This window comes from Myxocyprinus asiaticus, chromosome 43 (assembly GCF_019703515.2).
Source record: "Myxocyprinus asiaticus isolate MX2 ecotype Aquarium Trade chromosome 43, UBuf_Myxa_2, whole genome shotgun sequence".
In the NCBI taxonomy this organism is placed as follows: Eukaryota; Metazoa; Chordata; class Actinopteri; order Cypriniformes; family Catostomidae; genus Myxocyprinus; species Myxocyprinus asiaticus.
Window position 1 is genome coordinate 34,684,482 of NC_059386.1, and position 20,100 is coordinate 34,704,581.

The following is a 20,100-nucleotide window of genomic DNA, read 5'->3' on the forward strand; positions in this document are numbered from 1 at the left end:
TGGCATGATTGTTGGTGCCAGATGGGCTGGTTTGAGTATTTCTATAACTGCTGATGTCCTGGGATTTTCACACACAGTAGTCTCTAGAGTGTAAAGAGAATGGTGCAAAAAACAAAAGAAAAATCCTTGTTGATGAGAGAGGTCAGAGGAGAATGGCCAGATTGGTTGGAGCTGACAGAAAGGCTATAGTAACTCAGATAACCGCTCTGTACAATTGTAGTGAGCAGATTATTATCTCAGAATGCACAACATATCAAAATTTGAGGCGGATGGCCTAAAACAGCAGAAGACCACGTTGGGACCTACTTCTGTCAGCCAAGAACAGAAAACTGAGGCTGCAGTGGGACTACCATCTGTGTACCTCAGCAGAAATCCAGATTTGTCAGACCAGGCGATGTTATTCCAATCGTCTACTGTCCAGTTTTGGTGAGCCTGCACCTACTGCAGCCTCAGTTTTCTGTTCTAAGTTGAGAGTAGTGGTACCTGGAGGGGTCTTCTGCTGCTGTAGCCCATCCGCCTCAATGTTCAACGTGTTGTATGTTCAGAAATGCTTTTCTGCATAGAACTGTTGTAATGTGTGGTTATTTGGGTTACTGTCCTGTCAGCTTGGACCAGTCTGGTCATTGTCCTCAGACCTCTGTCATTAATAAGCCATTTTACATATATATATATATATATATATATATATACAGTGGTGGCCAGAAATATTGGCACCCTTGTTAAATATGAGCAAAGAAGGCTGTGAAAAAAAAAATCTGCATTGTTTATCCTTTTGATCTTTCATTCAAAAAATTCACAAAAATCTGACCTTTAATTGAAGTAAAACAATTGAAAGGGGAAGTAAGTATCTCATTATTAAATAAATATTTTTCTCCAAAACACATTGGCCACAATTATTGGCACCCCTAGAAATTCTTATGAGTATATCTGAAGTATATTCCCCTTCATATTTTACATTTTTAGTGCACCTGGGTGACTAGGAAGATGAAATTGTTCAGCCATGACTTTGTGTTTCACAGGGGTATAATTATGAGGTAACACACAGGTCAGATTCCCTTAATCATCAATCACAGTGGGTTAGACCAGAGAATAAATTTATGATGTGCGGCAAAAGGTTGTTGAGTTTCACAAAATGGGAAGTGGCAAAAAGAAAATAAATGCCCATTTCCACCATCAGCACAATAATTAACACGTTCCAATGAACTGGAGATCTTAAGAATCAGCCTGGAAAAGGCATCACAACAAGTTGTTTGGGAGGGTTTGAAGACAAAAGCCTCTGTTCTCATCCAACAACAAACTCAAGCATCTTCAGTTTGCCAGACACTACTGGAACTTCAAATGGGACCGTGTTCTATGGTCAGATGAAACATAAAAAGAGATTTTGGCAGCAAACACCAGAGATGGGTTTAGCATACACAGAGATGCAGAAGTACCCAATGCCCACGGTTAAATGTGGTGCTGGATCTTTATTGTTGTGAGGCTGTTTTTCTGCCAGAGGTCCTGGACATCTTGTTTGGATATATCGCATCATGGACTCTATCAAATACCAACAGATAAAAAAATCAAAATCTGACCTGCCTCTGCCAGAAAGCCTAAAATGGGCCCTGGTTGTATCTTCCAGCAGGACAATGATCCAAAACAAACATCAAAATCAACACAAAAAATGGTTCACTGACCATAAAATCAAGGTTCTGCCATGGCCATCCCATTCCCCTGACCTGAACCCCATAGAAAACCTGTGGGGTGAACTGAATAGGAGGGTCCACCAACATGGACCTCTAAATTTGAAGGATCTGGAGAGATTCTTTATGGACGAATGGTCTCAGATCTCTTGTCATGTGTTCTCCAACCTCATTAGGCATTATAAGAGAAGACTCAGAGCTGTTACATTGGCAAAGGGAGGTTGCAAAAAGTATTAAATAAAAGGGGGCCAATAATTATGGCTAATGCATTTTGGAGAAACATATTTATTTAATAATGAGATATTTCCCCTCTTTCGATTGTTTTACTTCAATTAAAGTTTAGTTTTCTTTTTTTTTAATGAAAGATCAAAAGGATAAACAATGCAGATTTTTTTTCACAGCCTTCTCTGCTCATTTTTTACCAAGGGTGCTAATATATTTGGCCACAACTTTATATGCAGTATATACTGCATAAACTGTGTGTGTGTGTGTGTGTGTGTGTATATATAATTTATTTTATGTTACATTTTAGTTTAAATTTGCCGATCTGACTGCTTATTAAAAGTATGTTATAGTATGGATTGTTGTTTGCGATACTGTTGTCAGGCTGATATGTGATGTCATATGTCTCGTGTAGAGTATTGTGAAAGACTTTGCCGCCCGCTGTGGAGAAATCCTGAAAGAGGCCATGAAATGGGCACCATCAGTCACCAAATCTCACCTACAGGTGTGCATTGTGCTACATTTGGCTAATGTCCTCTGCAGTCCTATTTGTCTTGTAAATTTGATATTCATGTCTGTGTATTTTTCACAGGAATACCTGAATAAACATCAGAACTGGGTGTCAGGCCTGTCCCAGCACACAGGTCTGGCTATGGCCACAGAGAGCATCCTACACTTTGCTGGATATAATCGTCAGAGCACTAGTCTGGGTGTAAGATGACAAACACTCATATTCTGCACGTGTTGTGCTCGTTTAGTTCATGCAGAAGGGATATTGTGTGTTTAAAGTAGTAATTTTGATATTATATTTATTTATATTATTTAATGTTTTCAATCTTGATCTATATAAAAGAACATTTAAGGATATTTGGTGGGAAAACTGTAGGGTATAAATTAATTTTATCCATTGAGAATTGATTGGATGGTTACACGTGGTCTGTATATGACAGGCATGGCATGAAATAAGAGGGATTAGTGAACGAAAGAAGTTTTAGTAAAAAAATAAATAAATAAAAATCAAGCCAAAATTACTGTTGTCTATTACTACAGACAATATATAAACAAATGGGAAAAACAATGAACGAGTTAAAATTATGGTGTGTACTAATCAACAGCATGTCATAAATGTTAGGTTGAAAATGATCCAGAAAATGTATTTAATTGCATCCATTGCCTTTTTTTCTATGTGGGGGTCCAAACCATATGTTTTCTATATTATGTTAGACCACTCAGCTCACAGAGAGACCCACCTGTGTAAAGAAAGACTACTCCAACTTCATGGCCTCCCTCAACCTGAGAAACCGCTATACTGGAGAGGTACGGACAGTTCGTTCAGTCTTCAAACTAAATAATAAAACAAAAGCACATGGATGTTTTATGAAAGTAGCGTTTAATAATCTATGTTTTAACTGATCGCATGTCACGCACAGGTGGCAGGCATGATTCATTTCTCAGAGGCCACGCGGAGCACATCAGACCTGAATAAACTTATGATTCGACAAATGACTAAAGCTCTGGACGGAGGACAGCCCGAAGCCTTTACTGAAGCCATGTTTAAATTAGCAGCACTGCTGATCAGCTCCAAAGGCACATGACTACATTACAAACATACCAATATTGCATCCTCACATGTTGTTGTATAAATGCTACATGAATTGGTTACATTTTTACATGTCCTTGGTTGCATCATCAAAGAAGATAAGTAATTTCACAGGTAGAGATAGTTTATTACGCACAGCAAAAACTGGAACATTTATTACAGGAATATTCAGGGTAGGAATATAAACGTACAACCATTCACATTTCAATTAAGTTCAACTTGTACTTAACCTGGAATATTTCTTCAAGGAATGTAAACAGGGTTGATTTTTCTCTTGTATTTTGCAGAGTGCGACCCTCAGCTCCTACATCTCCTGTGCTGGTCCCCGTTAAAGATGTTTACAGAGAATGGTATGGAAACAGCTATAGCCTGCTGGGAGTGGCTCCTGGCTGCCAGGACTGGCATTGAAGTCCAGGTAAGACATAGGTGTATGCATGTTTTCTGTCCCCTTCATCTGTGTTTTCATTGCAATAGATTATTACTCCACTTTATGTGCATATATTAGCTATACAGGTTTTCCAAAATGCTTTTGAATCAATTACCCCTTTGTTCTGGGGTCAGTTCATGCGGGAGATGGCAGGCGCGTGGTTGATGACCGTTGAGCTGAAGATGGGGCTGTTCTCAGACGCTCAGGTGGAGGCGGACCCTCTCGCGGCCTCAGAGGAGAGCCAGCCCATCCCCTGCCCACCCGACGTCACGCCCCACTACATCTGGATAGAGGTTACTGCCTGTTACCTTCTTTATCCATCGAAGCTTATGGGCATTTTCGTAGCTGTCCTGTCGTGAGAGGACAACGGATTTACCCTCCTGAAAGCTCCTTATGATACACACCAGAAATAGCTCACACACAAACACACACACACACCTTGCGCGGAAATCTCACCCTCCTCAATTTAGTGTTCTTAAAACAGAACATCTGTGTAACTGTATCTAGAAACTCTTTAATTATAATATTTAATAGTTATTAATAGTAATTAATATTTTTAGTTTTTTTAGTTTTCCGATGTAACATTTTTTTATATAAAGATTGACCAATCTGTTTTATTTATTTTCAACCAATAACTATACCGATCATTTTTATGTTTAAGCGTAACTTTTTACTTTTAATGATTTTTTTCCCCTCAAAATACTAAGTAATAATTAGACTACAACAATAGAAACATTTTATTTTCATATAAATATTATTGAAATGTTTTAAATGAATGTTTAGATGATGATAATATAATATATATATATTTGTGAAATAATTGTTGGGTCCTATTGTATAGAAACCCACTACTTGGAATTTCAAGTTAATATTTATTTAATTGAATCTATTGGATACTGTGGAATAGTGTGGCAAAGTGTGAATATCGGTAAAAATAAATCGGTCAAACCGATTATCGGTTTACATCTAGTTTCGAATGAATTGGGAACATGCACTAATTTGTTGTGAATAATTTGGTGTGGTTGAAGAAGTTGTACTACATTTTTACGTTTGTTTTTTTGTTGTTGTTGTCAAAATGCTAACTAAATAATTATTAGACTACAACAATAGAAACATTTTATCTGTATATATTAATCTTATTAAAATGTTTATGTGAATGTTTAGAAAATAATAATAATAGGCAAGTTGTTATACTTGTTAGTAATTATTGGATGCTATTGTATCGAGTCCCACTAGTTAGCATTTATCGGTAGACTTGATATTAAAGAACAGTACAAAAGTGTAGAAAAGTGCAAATATCGGTTAAATTTTTTTTGAGTCAAACCGATTATCGGTCTACCTCTAGTATCATACTTGCACCTTGTAAGTTCATCTTAAAAATAAACTTAAAAGCAAAATGAAGCAGCTTAAAAATAAAAGCAGAAAAGTTAAAATATCTGTTAAAAAAAATATCGGTCAAACCGATTATCGGTCTAGCTCTAGTTTTATGCTCATACTTTGTAAGTACATCTTACGAATTAGTAAACATTCACAAATTATTTTGACTAATTTGGTGTGGTCACCAGAGGGACAAAGGAATTGTCTGCATTTTTACATTTGTTTTCAATTCCTACAGTTCCTGGTGCAGCGCTTTGAGATAGCAAAGTACTCCAGTGCTGATCAGGTGGAGATATTCAGCAGTCTCCTGCATAGATCCCTCTCTCTTAATGTTGGCGGTCCAAAGAGCAGCTTGAACCGCCATGTAGCGGCCATCGGACCTCGTTTCAGGTTAGCGAGAAGACAGCGACACAACTTTACGTTTATACTGTGCTCTTTGTGGTCAAGCCCATAAACAAACATAGAAAATAATATGATTTCATGATATTTCTGTGCACTCAGGTTGTTGACGCTCGGACTCGCCCTACTGCACTCGGACGTAGTGACCAATGCCACCATCCGTAATGTCCTGCGAGAAAAGATATACTCCACCGCCTTTGATTATTTCAGGTACCAGAGAGAAAATTAAATATTCAAAATATTTAATCGTTAATTTTTTTAAAAACTTGACTGAAAAAGACATGGGAATTTATTGGTCAAAAGGTGTGACCCCTGCTTTTATAAAGTTTATTTGGCTCTCTTTGTCCTTTAGTAAACTGAATTGATCCTAATTATTGTTTCCTGTGCTTTTCAGTGTTGCATCTAAATTTCCCACCCAGGGTGACAAACGTCTTCGCGAGGACATTAGCATCATGATCAAGTTTTACGCCAGCATTCTCTCGGATAAGAAGTATCTAGCAGCTAGTCAACTTGTGCCACCCGGTGAGCTTGGCACCAATCCCCCTCAAAGCTCTCTTTCTGCCGGGATTTTTGGATCGCTAATCGTTTCCAGCACGTCTCCGATATCGATATTAAGTAAGCTTCCCGCGCTACAACTGTGCAACAACAGTACAGCAGGAGCATGTTAATGCAGTTTGAATTTGCACACTGCAAAAATCTCTTTTCTTAGTCAGTCTCCAGTAAAAATGTATAACCTCAAAACAAGATCAATTTACTTGAGAAGCAAGGTATTAAAGGGATAGTTCATTCTGCTGACATTTACTCGCCCTCATGTTGTTCCAAACCTGTATGACTTTCTTCAGGGCAACACAAAAGATAATGTTAGTCAGAATGTTAGCCTCAGTCACCATTCACAGTCATGTTTTTGTCTGTACTATGTCAGTAAATGGAGACTGAAGCTGTCAGAGTAAATGGGTGAATGTTTTTCATTTTTGGTAAATTATCTCTTGTTTTCAGAAAATGTATTTTGAATTTAGTTAATAATAATAATTATATATATATATATATACCCCATTGGCAAATAGTTTTTCTTGCTTTAAGCTACATCTATTTTTAATCTGTTTAAATTGACCAAAATTAAAGGCATTTATACATAAAACAAGTATTAATATTTGCCAATGAGAACTTAATTGAAGATACATTGTCAAAAAACAAGTCTTTAATATCTTTCACAATTTTGCTTCTCAAGTTAAGATATATTTTGTTTTTAGGATGTTTAGATTTTTTTTTTTTACAACATGACAAAAACACTGATTAAGAAAATGATTTTCTGTAGTGCGTCCCTGCAAATTTAAAACCAGTACTAAAAATGCACGGCATTCATTCTGGCCACCAAATTTATCAATTTGACGCTGAGTGCAAATTGAGAAATGGCTCCATTCCGTCTCCCCTCTTTCCCTCGTAACGCCACCACCCTCCTCTAGTCCATTGTAGAAAACATTATCTCATCAGAACATTAACTCTCTCATGTAAAATGCATGATCATTTCAATATCAGAGAACTAATTGACGCTTCATTCGTCCCTCAGAATCCCTCCATCGTGTGATGTGCTTCATCAGACAGCACCACAAATCAGCTGCTTCGCTTCATGTTTTACTCAGTTGCTCGGATACTGTGTGTTAATAATTCATTAAAGCAAATGGTAAAGGAGAAAAAGTGCTGGAAGAATGGCGCAAAATACAAATAAGATCTGGAAATGGGAAAGACTGATAGAAATGGGGTCGCTGGAGAAAGTGAATTTGCATTTCACTTAACGGGTGAATCTCATGAAATCTGTCAAGAACATGTCCAGATCACATTTCTCCCCAAATCAAAACAAAACTATAACTAATTATATTTCCCATAAGAAAATGAAGCCTTTTTTTTTTTTAGGACCATTACGTTTTTTTACATTTTGGCATCATTTTCATGACAGTTAAAGGGATAGTTCACCCAAAAATGAAAATTCAGTCATTGTTTACTCACCCCTATGCAACACAGGTGATTGCCTCATGCTCGCACCACGCATCGCATTTTGGACTGGTGCCAGTTCATAGCGGACGGGGTTACCCGGCGCGACGCCAAATATAGAAACCAAGCAGACAGAATGTCTCGTTGCTCGTCGCAGCTGCTTAGGACAAAAAACTCTGATTAACATAGAAAAGATAACTTTTATTGCGTGTCGTTTGGCGTCTGGTTAGGACACGTGTGACTGAAGCAACCTTCAGCATGATCACACTGTTTGATGGAGGACTCCGGTTCAAAAAAATAAGGCTGGACATAGAAATGCATCTATCCCTCCACTACAAACTCTTCAGACATGTGTTGTAAGTTCTGCTCTCTGGTTTGTGTGCAGCTATGTTGTGCTTTCTGTTGTTAATATCGCTGGTGGCCCTGTTGAAGTTAAACAAAACCAGTTTTCGCTTGAATGCCCCATCTCACGCGTGCTGCATAACTACTGTTGCTCTCCTGCAAGGAGCTCTAAAGCGCGCGTACAGACTCATGAACGCGCACAGGAGATCAACGGTCGGTCAAGAGTTTCACTTAATAATACATATGATTTCAGTTTGTTTCTCACCAAACCTTATCGTATTCCTTCAGAACAAGACATGAGTCGCATACAATCATTTATTAGACTTCTGAATTATAATTTGTGTCATTTTGAAGCTTGAAGAGGTGGTCACCATAAACTGCCATTATATGACATCACTGAGCACAATGTTTCTGGAGAGAGCAAAGATAATCGCTACACTTTTTGGTTTTCACATGTTTATTTAGTAAATGTTTACCCTAAACCTTTGATATTTGACCTCAAATATTTTTGACATGTCAGCAGTCATTACACATATCAATGAAACATATAACTTAATCAAGTCGGTTAAAATTAAACTAGAAGCACACAAAGACCGATGTTACATTTCTTCAGTTTCAGGCACTTTCGTGTGCAATGGGTTGTTTTTATTAAAACAAACAATTTTCAACTTGTTTTCTTTTTGTCAAGCTGCCATTTTGCCAAATATTACTAATATTATTTAATTGTCTGTATGTAGGATACTTAAAATTATAGCTATAAAATTAGCCTCATTTTATTTGAAAAACGTTAAAAATTTCATTTCCATCAGCGTCCTTTCCAGCACAGAATTCTATTAAACACAATATAGAATTTGAGGTGTGCTGGAAATGACACTGTGGACTTTCCGAAAATGGTCAAAAATGACATAGATCTCCTGTGATGCATGTACAAACACTGGACATAGTAGACAAATGAAATAATCAAGTGTGAAAATGTTTTAACGAGACTTTACTTTCAAGAAGTCAGCAGTGTTAAAAGTGCCTGAAGTTGAAGAAACATCCAGATACGCTTATAAATTCATATTTTTTCCTTTGATTTTGGGCTGAAACATGTTCCAGACATGTTCTTCTTGAGATTCACCCTAATATTGTCAATGTTAGATACCAGAGAGGAGTAAAATTCCTCCAAATCCTTCGCTTGACAATGTATCGTCTCACAGACAACCAGGATCCTTCGCTGAACAGTTTGTCGGTGATGAACGCCGCCGACCCCAGAAACAACATGGACATGGCCGTGGGCTCGCGCCAGCAGAGCGCTCAGGGTTGGATCAACACCGTCCCCCTGTCCAGCGGCATGTCCACCACATCCAAGAAATCAGGTATCGCTCAAACACACAGCAGCTCTTCTGGCCAGCACACTCATCCTGAGTCGATTTAATTGTATAATCGTATTAGTCGATGTGCTAATGCTATGATCTGCCTGCTGGCTAGCACAGGTCAGCACTGCTCAGGGTGGGCCGCTTTTAGCTTCGTTTGAGCTGCTGCAAAAGAAAATGGACACCAGGGTTGGACAGTATTATCCAACCAGCTAGCCAGCAAAATTAAAGTATTACATAAGCACCTCCATAAGTGGATACTAGCTCCAGGCCTACAGATGTATGGTAGACGTCCAACTAAGTTAATGTAAAGCCCACAAACAGTGCTTGTATGATGTCTTCTCATGTTTTCATTTGCTCTAGGAATGTCCAAAAAGAGCAACCGAGGAACCCAGTTACACAAGTACTACATGAAACGCAGGACACTACTTTTGGCTTTGCTGGTAGGGTCATCTTTTCTTCCTCCATGCCTGTTTAACAAAAACAAAAAGACCTAAGTCCTGATGATTCCTGTGGTTTTTTTCAGGCCGGTGAGATTGAGCGACTGACCACGTGGTACAACCCACTGTCCACACAGGAGCTGGCCATCGCCACAGAGCAGTCCGTGGAGACCAGCATCTCCAATTGGAGATCCAAATACATCAACTTGAGTGAGAAACAGTGGAAAGATAACGTTAATCTAGCGTGGAGTATCGCTCCTTACCTGGCCATGCAACTGCCAGCCAGGTATGTCAACAACACGCCTGTGCCGTACAAGCTTTAAAAAAGTGTCTGTCTGTAATTTCTGCACCACTGACATCACCAAACAGAATTGCAAAAATAATAGCTGTTTGAATGCAAACTTTTTGTACGCATAGAATACTCAGATGACCTGCTGCATTTACTAAAATGTGCAACCAGAGCACAATGCGTACTGTATCTGACTTTCCATTTCTGGTGTGACAAACCAGATAACTCATTTGATTGGACTATCAAAAGTTTTTAGATTTTTTTAGATTTTAATCCAAGTTTTTTTATTTTTTTATATTAGATTAAAAATCTGGGTAGCTCAGTGGTAAAATACGCTGGCTACCACCCCTGGAGTTCGCTAGCTCGCTAGTTCGAATCCCAGGGCGTGCTGAGTGACTCCAGCCAGGTCTCCTAAGCAACCAAATTGGCCCAGTTGCTAGGGAGGGTAGAGTCACATGGGGTAACCTCCTCGTGGTTGCTATAATGTGGTTCGTTCTCGGTGGGGCGCGTGATGAGTTGAGCGTGGTTGCCGTGGTGGATGGCGTGAAGCCTCCACACGTGCTATGTCTCCATGGCAACGCGCTCAACAAGCCACGTGATAAGATGCGCGGGTTGATGGTCTCAGACGTGGAGGCAACTGGGATTCGTCCTCCACCACCCGGACTGAGGCAAATCACTACGCAACCGCGAGGACTTAAAAGCACATTGGGAATTAGGCATTCCAAGTTGGGAGGAAAAAACAAAAATGTAGGCAGTAAACTGTAAGCAATACCAATATGTTTCATCAGGGACATATGAATTTTGTGTAGTTGTCTCAAATGGGACACTAAAGGCCAAAGTATACTTCGGCTGTCCACGTTGCTGATCGCTCCGCACGCAGTATGCATGACTAGGCCTGTCGCGATAAATTAAATAATCATCTGATCGCGGTTATTTGATCTAACCGCGGTTATTGTGCACTTCAAATTTCAATCACATTTTAATGCCTAAATAAGGGAATTTTAAGCAAATAAATAAACGGCATAAACGGCACGTTTGTGTGTTATTCAGTTGAACTCTGAGCATCACTGAGCCGTATCGCGGATATCAACCAGAGCAGCTCCTGTCTGGAAGAGCACGTGGAGCGGTTCTCAAGTGCCGTCAGCAGAGGCTCGTGCCAAACTCCCACAAAAATCTAAACAAACTATATAAACTTTGATAGTGAACGCAAAGCATTCTGGCTTCACTTCAAATGATCGTGTAATTGCAAATGTTCATGGTCATAGCAGGTTAATATATGCAGAGTGTTAATGACACGCAGTGATGCAGAGGAGGAGACGCATGCTTAATCTATTTCTGTGGAGTGATAAAATGAAATTTTGTTTCATCAAAGGTTTTGCTTCATGAGAAATAAGGGCTTGTGGGTTTAATAAAAGAGCATTAAAATAATGTGTGCAAGTGAAGAAATTAGGGCAGAAATATTTTACTATTAGCAAATATAGAAACCTCCTCTCACTTTCAACTGCTTTTATTTTCAGCAAACTTAACGTGTAAACATTTGAATGAACATAAAAAGATTAAACTAAGACATAAACTGAACAAGTTTCACAGACATGTGACTAACAGAAATGGAATAATGTGTCCCTGAACAAAGGGTACAGTCAGTATCTGGTGTGGCCACCAGCTGCATTAAGTACTGCAGTGCATCTCCTCCTCATGGACTGCACCAGAGATGTTACCCCACTCTTCCACCAAGGCACTTCCTGGACATTTCTGGGGGGAATGGCCCTAGCCCTCACCCTCCAATCCAACAGGTCCCAGACGTGCTCAATGGGTTGAGATCTGGGCTCTTCGCTGGCCATGGCAGAACACTGACATTACTGTATTGCAGGAAATCACGCACAGAACGAGCAGTATGGCTGGTGGCATTGTCATGCTGGAGGGTCATGTCAGGATGAGCCTGCAGGAAGGGTATCACATGAGGGAGGAGGATGTCTTCCCTGTAATGCACAGCGTTGAGATTGATGACCGATGATGCTGTGACACACCACCCCAGACCATGACGGACCCTCCACCTCCAAATCGATCCCGCTCCAGAGTACAGGCCTCAGTGTAATGCTCATTCCTTCGACGATAAACGTGAGTCTGACCATCACCCCTGGTGAGACAAAACCGCAACTCGTCAGTGAATAGCACTTTTTGCCAGTCCTGTCTGGTCCAGCGAAGATGGGTTTGTGCCCATAGGCGATGTTGTTGCTGGTGATGTCTGGTTAGGACCTGCCTTACAACAGGCCTACAATCCCTCAGTCCAGCCTCTCTCAGCCTATTGCGGACAGTCTGAGGACTGATGGAGGGATTGTGTGTTCCTGGTGTAACTCGGGCAGTTGTTGTTGCCATCCTTTACCTGTCCCACAGGTGTGATATTCGGATGTACTGATCCTGTGCAGGTGTTGTTACAAGTGGTCTGCCACTGTGAGGACAATCAGCTGTCCTTCCTGTCTCCCTGTAGGCTGTCTTAGGCATCTCACAATACGGACATTGCAATTTATTGCCCTGGCCACATCTGCAGTCCTCATGCCTCCATGCAGCATGCCTAAGGCACGTTCACGCAGATGAGCAGGGACCCTGGGCATCTTTCTTTTGGTGTTTTTCAGAGTCAGTAGAAAGGTCTCTTTAGTGTCCTAAGTTTTTATAACTGTGACCTTAATTGCCTACCGTCTGTAAGCTGTTAGTGTCTTAACGACCGTTCCACAGGTGCATGTTCATTCATTGTTTATGGTTCATTGAACAAGCATGGACAGCATTGTTTAAACCCTTTACAATAAAGATCTGTAAAGTTATTTGGATTTTTACAAAATTTAAAATACAGTGTCCTGAAAAGGGGCGTTTCTTTTTTTATATTATAATATGATGTAATAATATAATAAAAATGTATATTTTATTTTTGGTAAAAAAATTATATAAAATATGAGTTCCAAAAACAACAGTTTAAATGTGAAATTGACCAAAACTGAAGTTGACCAAAAAGAGAGACATATTTAAAGTATTTAGACATATTTTTATATTTGATATATGTGTTTTTTTTTTTTTCAATTTGGAATTCCCAGTGCGCTTTTAAGTCCTTGTGGTCATGTAGTGATTCTCCTCAGTCCGGGTGGTGGAGGACGAATCCCAGCTGCCTCTGCTTCTGAGACCGTCAACCCGTGCATCTTATCATGTGGCTTGTTGAGCGCGTTGCCACGGAGACATAGTGCATGTGGAGGCTTCACGCCATCCACCGCGGCATCCGCGCTCAACTCACCACGTGCCCCACCGAGAATGAACCACATTATAGCAACCACGAGGAGGTTACCCCATGTGACTCTACCCTCCCTAGCAACCGGGCCAATTTGGTTGCTTAGGAGACCTGGCTGGAGTCACTCAGCATGCCCTGGGATTCAAACTAGCGAACTCCAGGGGTGGTAGCCAGCGTCTTTTACCACTGAGCTACCCAGGCCCCTTGATATGATATAAGTTTTTAAAGCCTTGAAAGGAAATCATATCCCTATTTTATTATTTGATTTATACATTTGAAGTTAAATATGTAAAAATGACTTCTTAAAGTGTATGAAGCACCCATGCACCTTATGAAATATGACAATTTATATGACAATTAATTGTGAAAGTCCTATAAGAGACAATCGTCATAATCACAATTATTTGTTTGACAAGTAATCGTCAGCCAAATTTCATAATCGTGACAGCCTTATGCGTGACGCAAATTTCATCATTAGCACAGTCTGCGCAGGGCCCAGATTTTCTCGAAGCGTGGACAGTCCTCGTCTGTTCGCATCGTTGGCACATGCGCTTGCCGTTGACTGCATTAAAGAGTATCACAAAGTGTTCCTTTTCGCTCTTGGTCATCATGTGTTGCTGCTAGCTTTAGCACATTAGCCAACCTCAGTCCAACACTTATATCTCTAATAACGTTTATACTCACACAACGTGAGATGACTGTGAAACATGCAACTTAAAATTGCAAGGTGCTGTCTTAACAGAAGTTTCGCTTGTTGAAACATTCACCGCTAATTACAGTTGTTTTATCAGGAAGGCATCGCGTTCATATAACCTCTCCCCTTCCGCAATGTAGAGTGTAGGGATGTGCAAAACAACCAATTTTCATAATCGACTTGTCGGTCGATGTTAAGGATAATAAGGCTCCGTTATGTTCATGTGACTGATCAGACGCGTTTCAGAGGTATATACGGACACTTAGCGCAGCACTTCAACATGGTAATGGGTATTCAACAAATAAATAGGCTAAATAACTATAAGACCTTATTGCACAAAACTATCGAAGAAAGAATAGAAATAAGAAAGGCTCCAATACAAACTGTTATGAATGCAGAATGAACCGGAGTGCTTCAGGGCGAACCAAGCTGCGCATTTAAAAGCAGAGAATTGCAAGATAGTATTACAATAATATCTAGTAGTAATATCCCAAAAATGGGAACATTATTCACAGCAGAAGATTTAACGTCTGACAGTGATCGTCTTGTAAATGTGGCGCTTTGCTGTAACAACAGCACATAAAATAACTAAAGGTAAAATATTAAAGAGAAAAAACACTCTCTAAGAAGTTGCATCTCCCATTAAAACCACCACAACTTCAAATATTAATGTTAGTAGTCGACCCCACTAATCGACTAGTCAGTTGTTGGACGACTAGTTGATTACTCGATCACCCTGGCACATGTGATTCGGGACGCAGCTGTAGCCCCACCCCAAACTCACGCCATTGGTTGTGCCAGAAGTTGATGTGCCGAACCGCTCAAAACAAAAAGAGCGATGTTTTGATAGCGTCACAGAGTCACAGTTTTTACACTTTTGGGGGAAATCAATGTACGAATAGCATACTTGTAATTGACTCTGCATATTAAACTGGAATAACATAAAAAAAATGAAACATATCAGCTTTAATATGGATTTATATTTCAGAGTTCATGTTTTTAAGACAATGTAATGACCTCTTTTCTCGCTTTGTAGGTTTAAAAATGCAGATGCCATTGTGGCTGAAGTGACCCGTCTGGTTCGACTGGATCCTGGTGCTGTTAGTGATGTCCCAGAGGCTGTTAAAGTGAGAGCATGACCACCATTCTGACACAAATTATAGAACATTGAAAATACGTTCAAACGCAGAATCTTTATGAACTTAAAAGTGAAAGAATTATGAATGTAAAGGAAATGAATTTAGCTAGATATGCAAACTCAAACAGTATGCAACAAAGGGGTCTGTGGTATCAAGACGTCAGTCGTAGGATGTCCCAACACTGGCATATCGTCATGCTACATATGTAAAAGTACGAACTGTACATACTTTGTTTCTAGTGGAAGTATGTGAATTGGGATGCAGCTATTAACTACTTCCAACTGTTACAAATTATTCTCACGTGTTATATATTTTTCCCCCTATAGTTCCTTGTGACGTGGCACACTATTGATGCCGACTCTCCAGAACTGAGCCACATCCTCTGTTGGGCACCTGCAGATCCACCCACCGGACTCTCGTACTTCTCCAGCATGTATCCCCCCCATCCACTCACCGCTCAGTATGGAGTCAAAGTACTGCGCTCCTTCCCTCCTGTATGTACCAGCAGGGCGGTGCTACAGTCTTTACTACCTTTAGACTCCCTTTGCATGCTTTTACTCACCCTCATGTCGTTCCAAACTCATATTGACTTTCTTCTGGAAAACACCAAAGGAGAGGTTAGGTTCATTTTTATTGTATGGAAAAAGATGCAATTAAAATAAATGGTGACTGAGACTATTGAACATCCCCTTTTGTGTTCCACAGAAGAAAGTCATGTGGTTTGGAACAACATGAGGGTGAGTAAATGCTGACTCATAGTCGGTGTGGCTGAACTACTTTTAAAAGTCTCTGTGATTTTTTTTTTTTTTCTTCTCTCTCTTTCAGGATGCAATTTTGTTTTACATTCCTCAAATTGTACAAGCTCTGCGGTATGACAAGGTGAGGAAGATCTGAACTCTGACCCCTCCTAAACTACCTCACCCCTTGTAATGTCAAACAGTCATTGCAGGTGACTCATAAACCTTCAGGAACATAATATAAATTCTTTCCTTGGTTTGACAGATGGGTTACGTGCGTGAGTACATAATGTGGGCCGCACAGAAGTCTCAACTCCTCGCTCACCAGTTTATCTGGAACATGAAGACCAACATCTACCTAGATGAAGAGGGACATCAGAAAGATCGTATGTAACAAACTTCAGAGAGAGTTTCAAAATTCAATATTCACATTAAAAGCCCCTCTGAGATTCAAAATTTCATTGAGAGACTAGCTTTTATTGGGGTATCATACCAAAATATACAATTTGTCACACAGAAACTGCCCAGTTTTACATTTGTCATGGGAAAAAAGTGCATGTACCCGTATCCATATACACTACCGGTCAAAAGTTTTGAAACACTTGACCGAAATGTTTCTCATGATCTTAAAAATCTTTTGATCTGAAGGCGTATGCTTAAATGTTTGAAATTAGTTTTGTAGACAAAAATATAATTGTGCCACCATATAAATTTATTTCATTATAAAACTAAAATTTAATTAAAAAAAAAAATTTTTGGGAATTGATGACTTGGACCAAATAATAAAGAAAAGCAGCCAATAAGTGCCCAACATAAATGGGAACTCCTTCAGTACTGTTTAATAAGCATCCCAGGGTGATACCTCAAGAAGTTGGTTGAGAAAATGTCAAGAGTACATGTCTGCACATTCTAGACAAAGGGTGACTACTTTGAAGATGCTCAAATATAACACAGTTTTGATTTATTTTGGATTTTTTTAGTCACAACATAATTCCCATAGTTCCATTTATGTTATTCCATAGTTTTGATGACTTTACTATTATTCTAAAATGTGAAAAAAAAATTATAATAAAGAATGAGTAAGTGTTTCAAAACTTTTGACCGGTAGTGTGTATATATATACAGTGGTGTGAAAAAGTGTTAGTTTTTTGCATGTTTGTCACACTTAAATGTTTCAGATCATCAAACAAGTTTAAATATTAGTCAAAGATAACACAAGTAAACACAAAATGCAGTTTTGATCCAGACCTACATGGCCCTGTGTGAAAAAGTGATTGCCCCCTAAACCTAATAACTGGTTGGACCACCCTTAGCAGCAACAACTGCAATCAAGCGTTGGTGGTCCAACCAGTTATTAGGTTTAGGGGGCAATCACTTTTTCACACAGGGCCATGTAGGTTTGGATTTTGTTTTCCCTTAATAATAACAATCTTCATTTAAAAACTGCATTTTGTGTTTACTTGTGTTATCTTTGACTAATATTTAAACTTGTTTGATGATCTGAAACATTTAAGTGTGACAAACATGCAAAAAAATAAGAAATCAGGAAGGGGGCAAACACTTTTTCACACCACTGTATGTATATATATATATATATATATATATATATATATATATATATATATATATATATATATATATATATATATATATATAAAATATATATGAGTGTCCGGTTTGTCACATGTCACAGCGGACATCGGTGAGCTGTTGGAGCAGATGGTTGAAGAGATCACACATTCTTTGTCTGGTCCTGCTAAAGACTTCTACCAGCGCGAGTTTGATTTCTTCAACAAGATCACCAACGTGTCAGCCATTATCAAGTATGTGCACTATATAGAGTGAAAAAGCGCATGGAAATATTTGAGTTTTAAATTTCAAGATTGTTTTTGTATCTCTTGCATTCCTAGCCACATATATATATATATATATATATATATACTCTTGTTTTGGTAAACTGCACCGTTGTCTTTGTTTTTTCCAGGCCTGTTCCTAAAGGAGACGAGAGAAAGAGAGCGTGTTTGAAAGCGCTGTCAGAAATCAAAGTTCAGCCAGGTCAGCATTCAATCTCACTCATAGTTACTTGCAATGAATAACTGAACAGATTATTTGGGTATGTGGGTCACTGACAAATAATAGATGATAATCATAAATCTTTCAAATATCTAGTTTAAAACACGTGTCAAGTTTGTAGAAATGTTATCTTTGTGTCCATGTTGCTTTCATACATTTTTGAAAAACATATATAGCAGTTAATGTCAAGTGATTTAACCATCAAGTAAAAGGTATTAAAATACTTTCCTTGCACCTTCAATACTTATATATAATATAATATGTGTATATAAAATATATAATGTAATATAATAGTAGTATATAATTTTGTATGATTAAATTAAATATAATATAATGAGTGTACACAACTTAAGTATTAAGGAAAAAAATATTGTATACAGTACAAATATCATGAATTTTTGAGTCACAAACATTGAAATGTTCACAGGGTTACTCCATTTGACCTGAACAAAATGTTCCTTTTCACAAAAATGTCAAAACATCTGATAAATAAAAACGGATACAATTTAAAAATAAATGAAAACTGATCAAATATCTGTCTAAAGGGGTCCTCTCAGTTTTATGTTTCTCTTTCCACATGACAACAGAATGGCTAACTCTATGTTGTATGATCTATGTTTTAAAATCTTGTAAACATAATTATATTTTAGTTATAAAAGATTATTCCAAACTACTTATGCCAAAAAAAAAAGCTTTTTATGAGACTTTTATTTTTATTCACTATCTCTGCATGGTTACACCATCAAGATATTTTTTAATAGACAAAATATCAAAATGACTTTGAACTCAGAAATTAAAAACATGTGTGAATTGTATTTGAACCTTTAAGCTCTGAAGGTGTTTTTAAAGATTTCCTGTTTCAGTTGCATACCCAAAATTAAAGGCTTATAACTCGTCAAAAAACAAAACAACAAAAAACAAGGAGAGTCACGTGTTTGGTATCATTGTAAACTTTTCACGTTTTTTTTTAATTATATAGATTATGATACATTCTGAGACTCTCAGCCTAAAAAATTTAGCCAAAAATTTACTATTTTTCTTATTTGACATTATATATCTCTGGGAGTAAATAAGGTGGCCCCAAAAAACTGCTTTTGTTTTGTTCCCGATCATGTCAAATGTATCTGAGGAAAACGTTGTGTTGATACGACAAAGCAATCAAAAGTTATAGCATTACAAAAATAATTTATCAAAGTGTCCAAAACCATCTCCAAACAAGTAAAACATAATAATTGTACATAAGAACTACTTACACATCAGGGCTCAACGCTAAGAATTTTTTCTACTGGCCTGGTTGGGCCAGTGCTTCAGATTTTTACTGGCCCCAACACAAAAATGACAAATAGCTGTTTTTACCATCATGGCTTTAAAAAATATGTCCGAAGATAAATATTTTTTACATATCTTATGTTTTTAATTCAATGTCCCCAAGGGGCCTGGGTATCTCAGTGAGTAAAGACGCTGACTACCACCCCTGCAGTCACGAGGTCGAATCCAGGGTGTGCTGAGTGACTCCAGCCAGGTCTCCTAAGCAACCAAATTGGCCCGGTTGCTAGGGAGGGGAGAGTCACATGGGGTAACCTCCTCATGGTCGCTATAATGTGGTTCTCGCTCTCGTTGGGGCGCGTGGTGAGTTGTGCGTGGATGCCGCGGAGAATAGCATGAAGCCTCCACACGCGCTATGTCACCGCGGTAACACGCTCAACAAGCCACGTGATAAGATGCACGGATTGACGGACTCAGACACGGAGGCAACTGAGATTCGTCGTCCACCACCCGGATTGAGGCGAGTCACTACGCCACCACGAGGACTTAGAGCACATTGGGAATTGGGCATTCCAAATTGGGGAGAAGAAAATAAAAAATACAATGTCCCCCAAAATTGAATCACATTTATAATTTGCAAGATATGATTTATGCCTTATGTAGTCCCATATATGCGCTTTACAGATATAAATTCATAAATACATCATATCTGTGGAGGAGATGATGGGCTTTCAGTCACCCGTTTAGTCATGCTGTCATGCAACTTTTGCCCATGTGTGGTGTTTTCACAGTTAA

At 38.7% G+C, this 20,100-nt stretch overlaps 1 protein-coding gene across 2 annotated transcripts in view; it reads left to right on the forward strand.

Moving 5' to 3' along the window:
- LOC127433172 (phosphatidylinositol 4-kinase alpha-like) overlaps positions 1-20,100 on the forward strand; it is a 55,406-nt gene that overhangs the window by 21,127 nt on the left and 14,179 nt on the right. Inside the window, exons 28-45 of one of the 2 annotated variants that reach the window (XM_051684879.1) lie at positions 2,320-2,409; positions 2,497-2,616; positions 3,129-3,221; positions 3,335-3,491; positions 3,792-3,919; positions 4,066-4,224; positions 5,547-5,698; positions 5,810-5,917; positions 6,102-6,322; positions 9,238-9,396; positions 9,757-9,836; positions 9,920-10,119; positions 15,127-15,217; positions 15,556-15,723; positions 16,055-16,108; positions 16,232-16,352; positions 17,660-17,789; positions 17,951-18,021. In XM_051684879.1, the coding sequence (XP_051540839.1) occupies positions 2,320-2,409; positions 2,497-2,616; positions 3,129-3,221; positions 3,335-3,491; positions 3,792-3,919; positions 4,066-4,224; positions 5,547-5,698; positions 5,810-5,917; positions 6,102-6,322; positions 9,238-9,396; positions 9,757-9,836; positions 9,920-10,119; positions 15,127-15,217; positions 15,556-15,723; positions 16,055-16,108; positions 16,232-16,352; positions 17,660-17,789; positions 17,951-18,021 (2,302 nt within the window). The remainder of the gene's footprint in view (positions 1-2,319; positions 2,410-2,496; positions 2,617-3,128; positions 3,222-3,334; positions 3,492-3,791; positions 3,920-4,065; positions 4,225-5,546; positions 5,699-5,809; positions 5,918-6,101; positions 6,323-9,237; positions 9,397-9,756; positions 9,837-9,919; positions 10,120-15,126; positions 15,218-15,555; positions 15,724-16,054; positions 16,109-16,231; positions 16,353-17,659; positions 17,790-17,950; positions 18,022-20,100) is intronic. The other variant, XM_051684880.1, reaches the window with a different exon arrangement.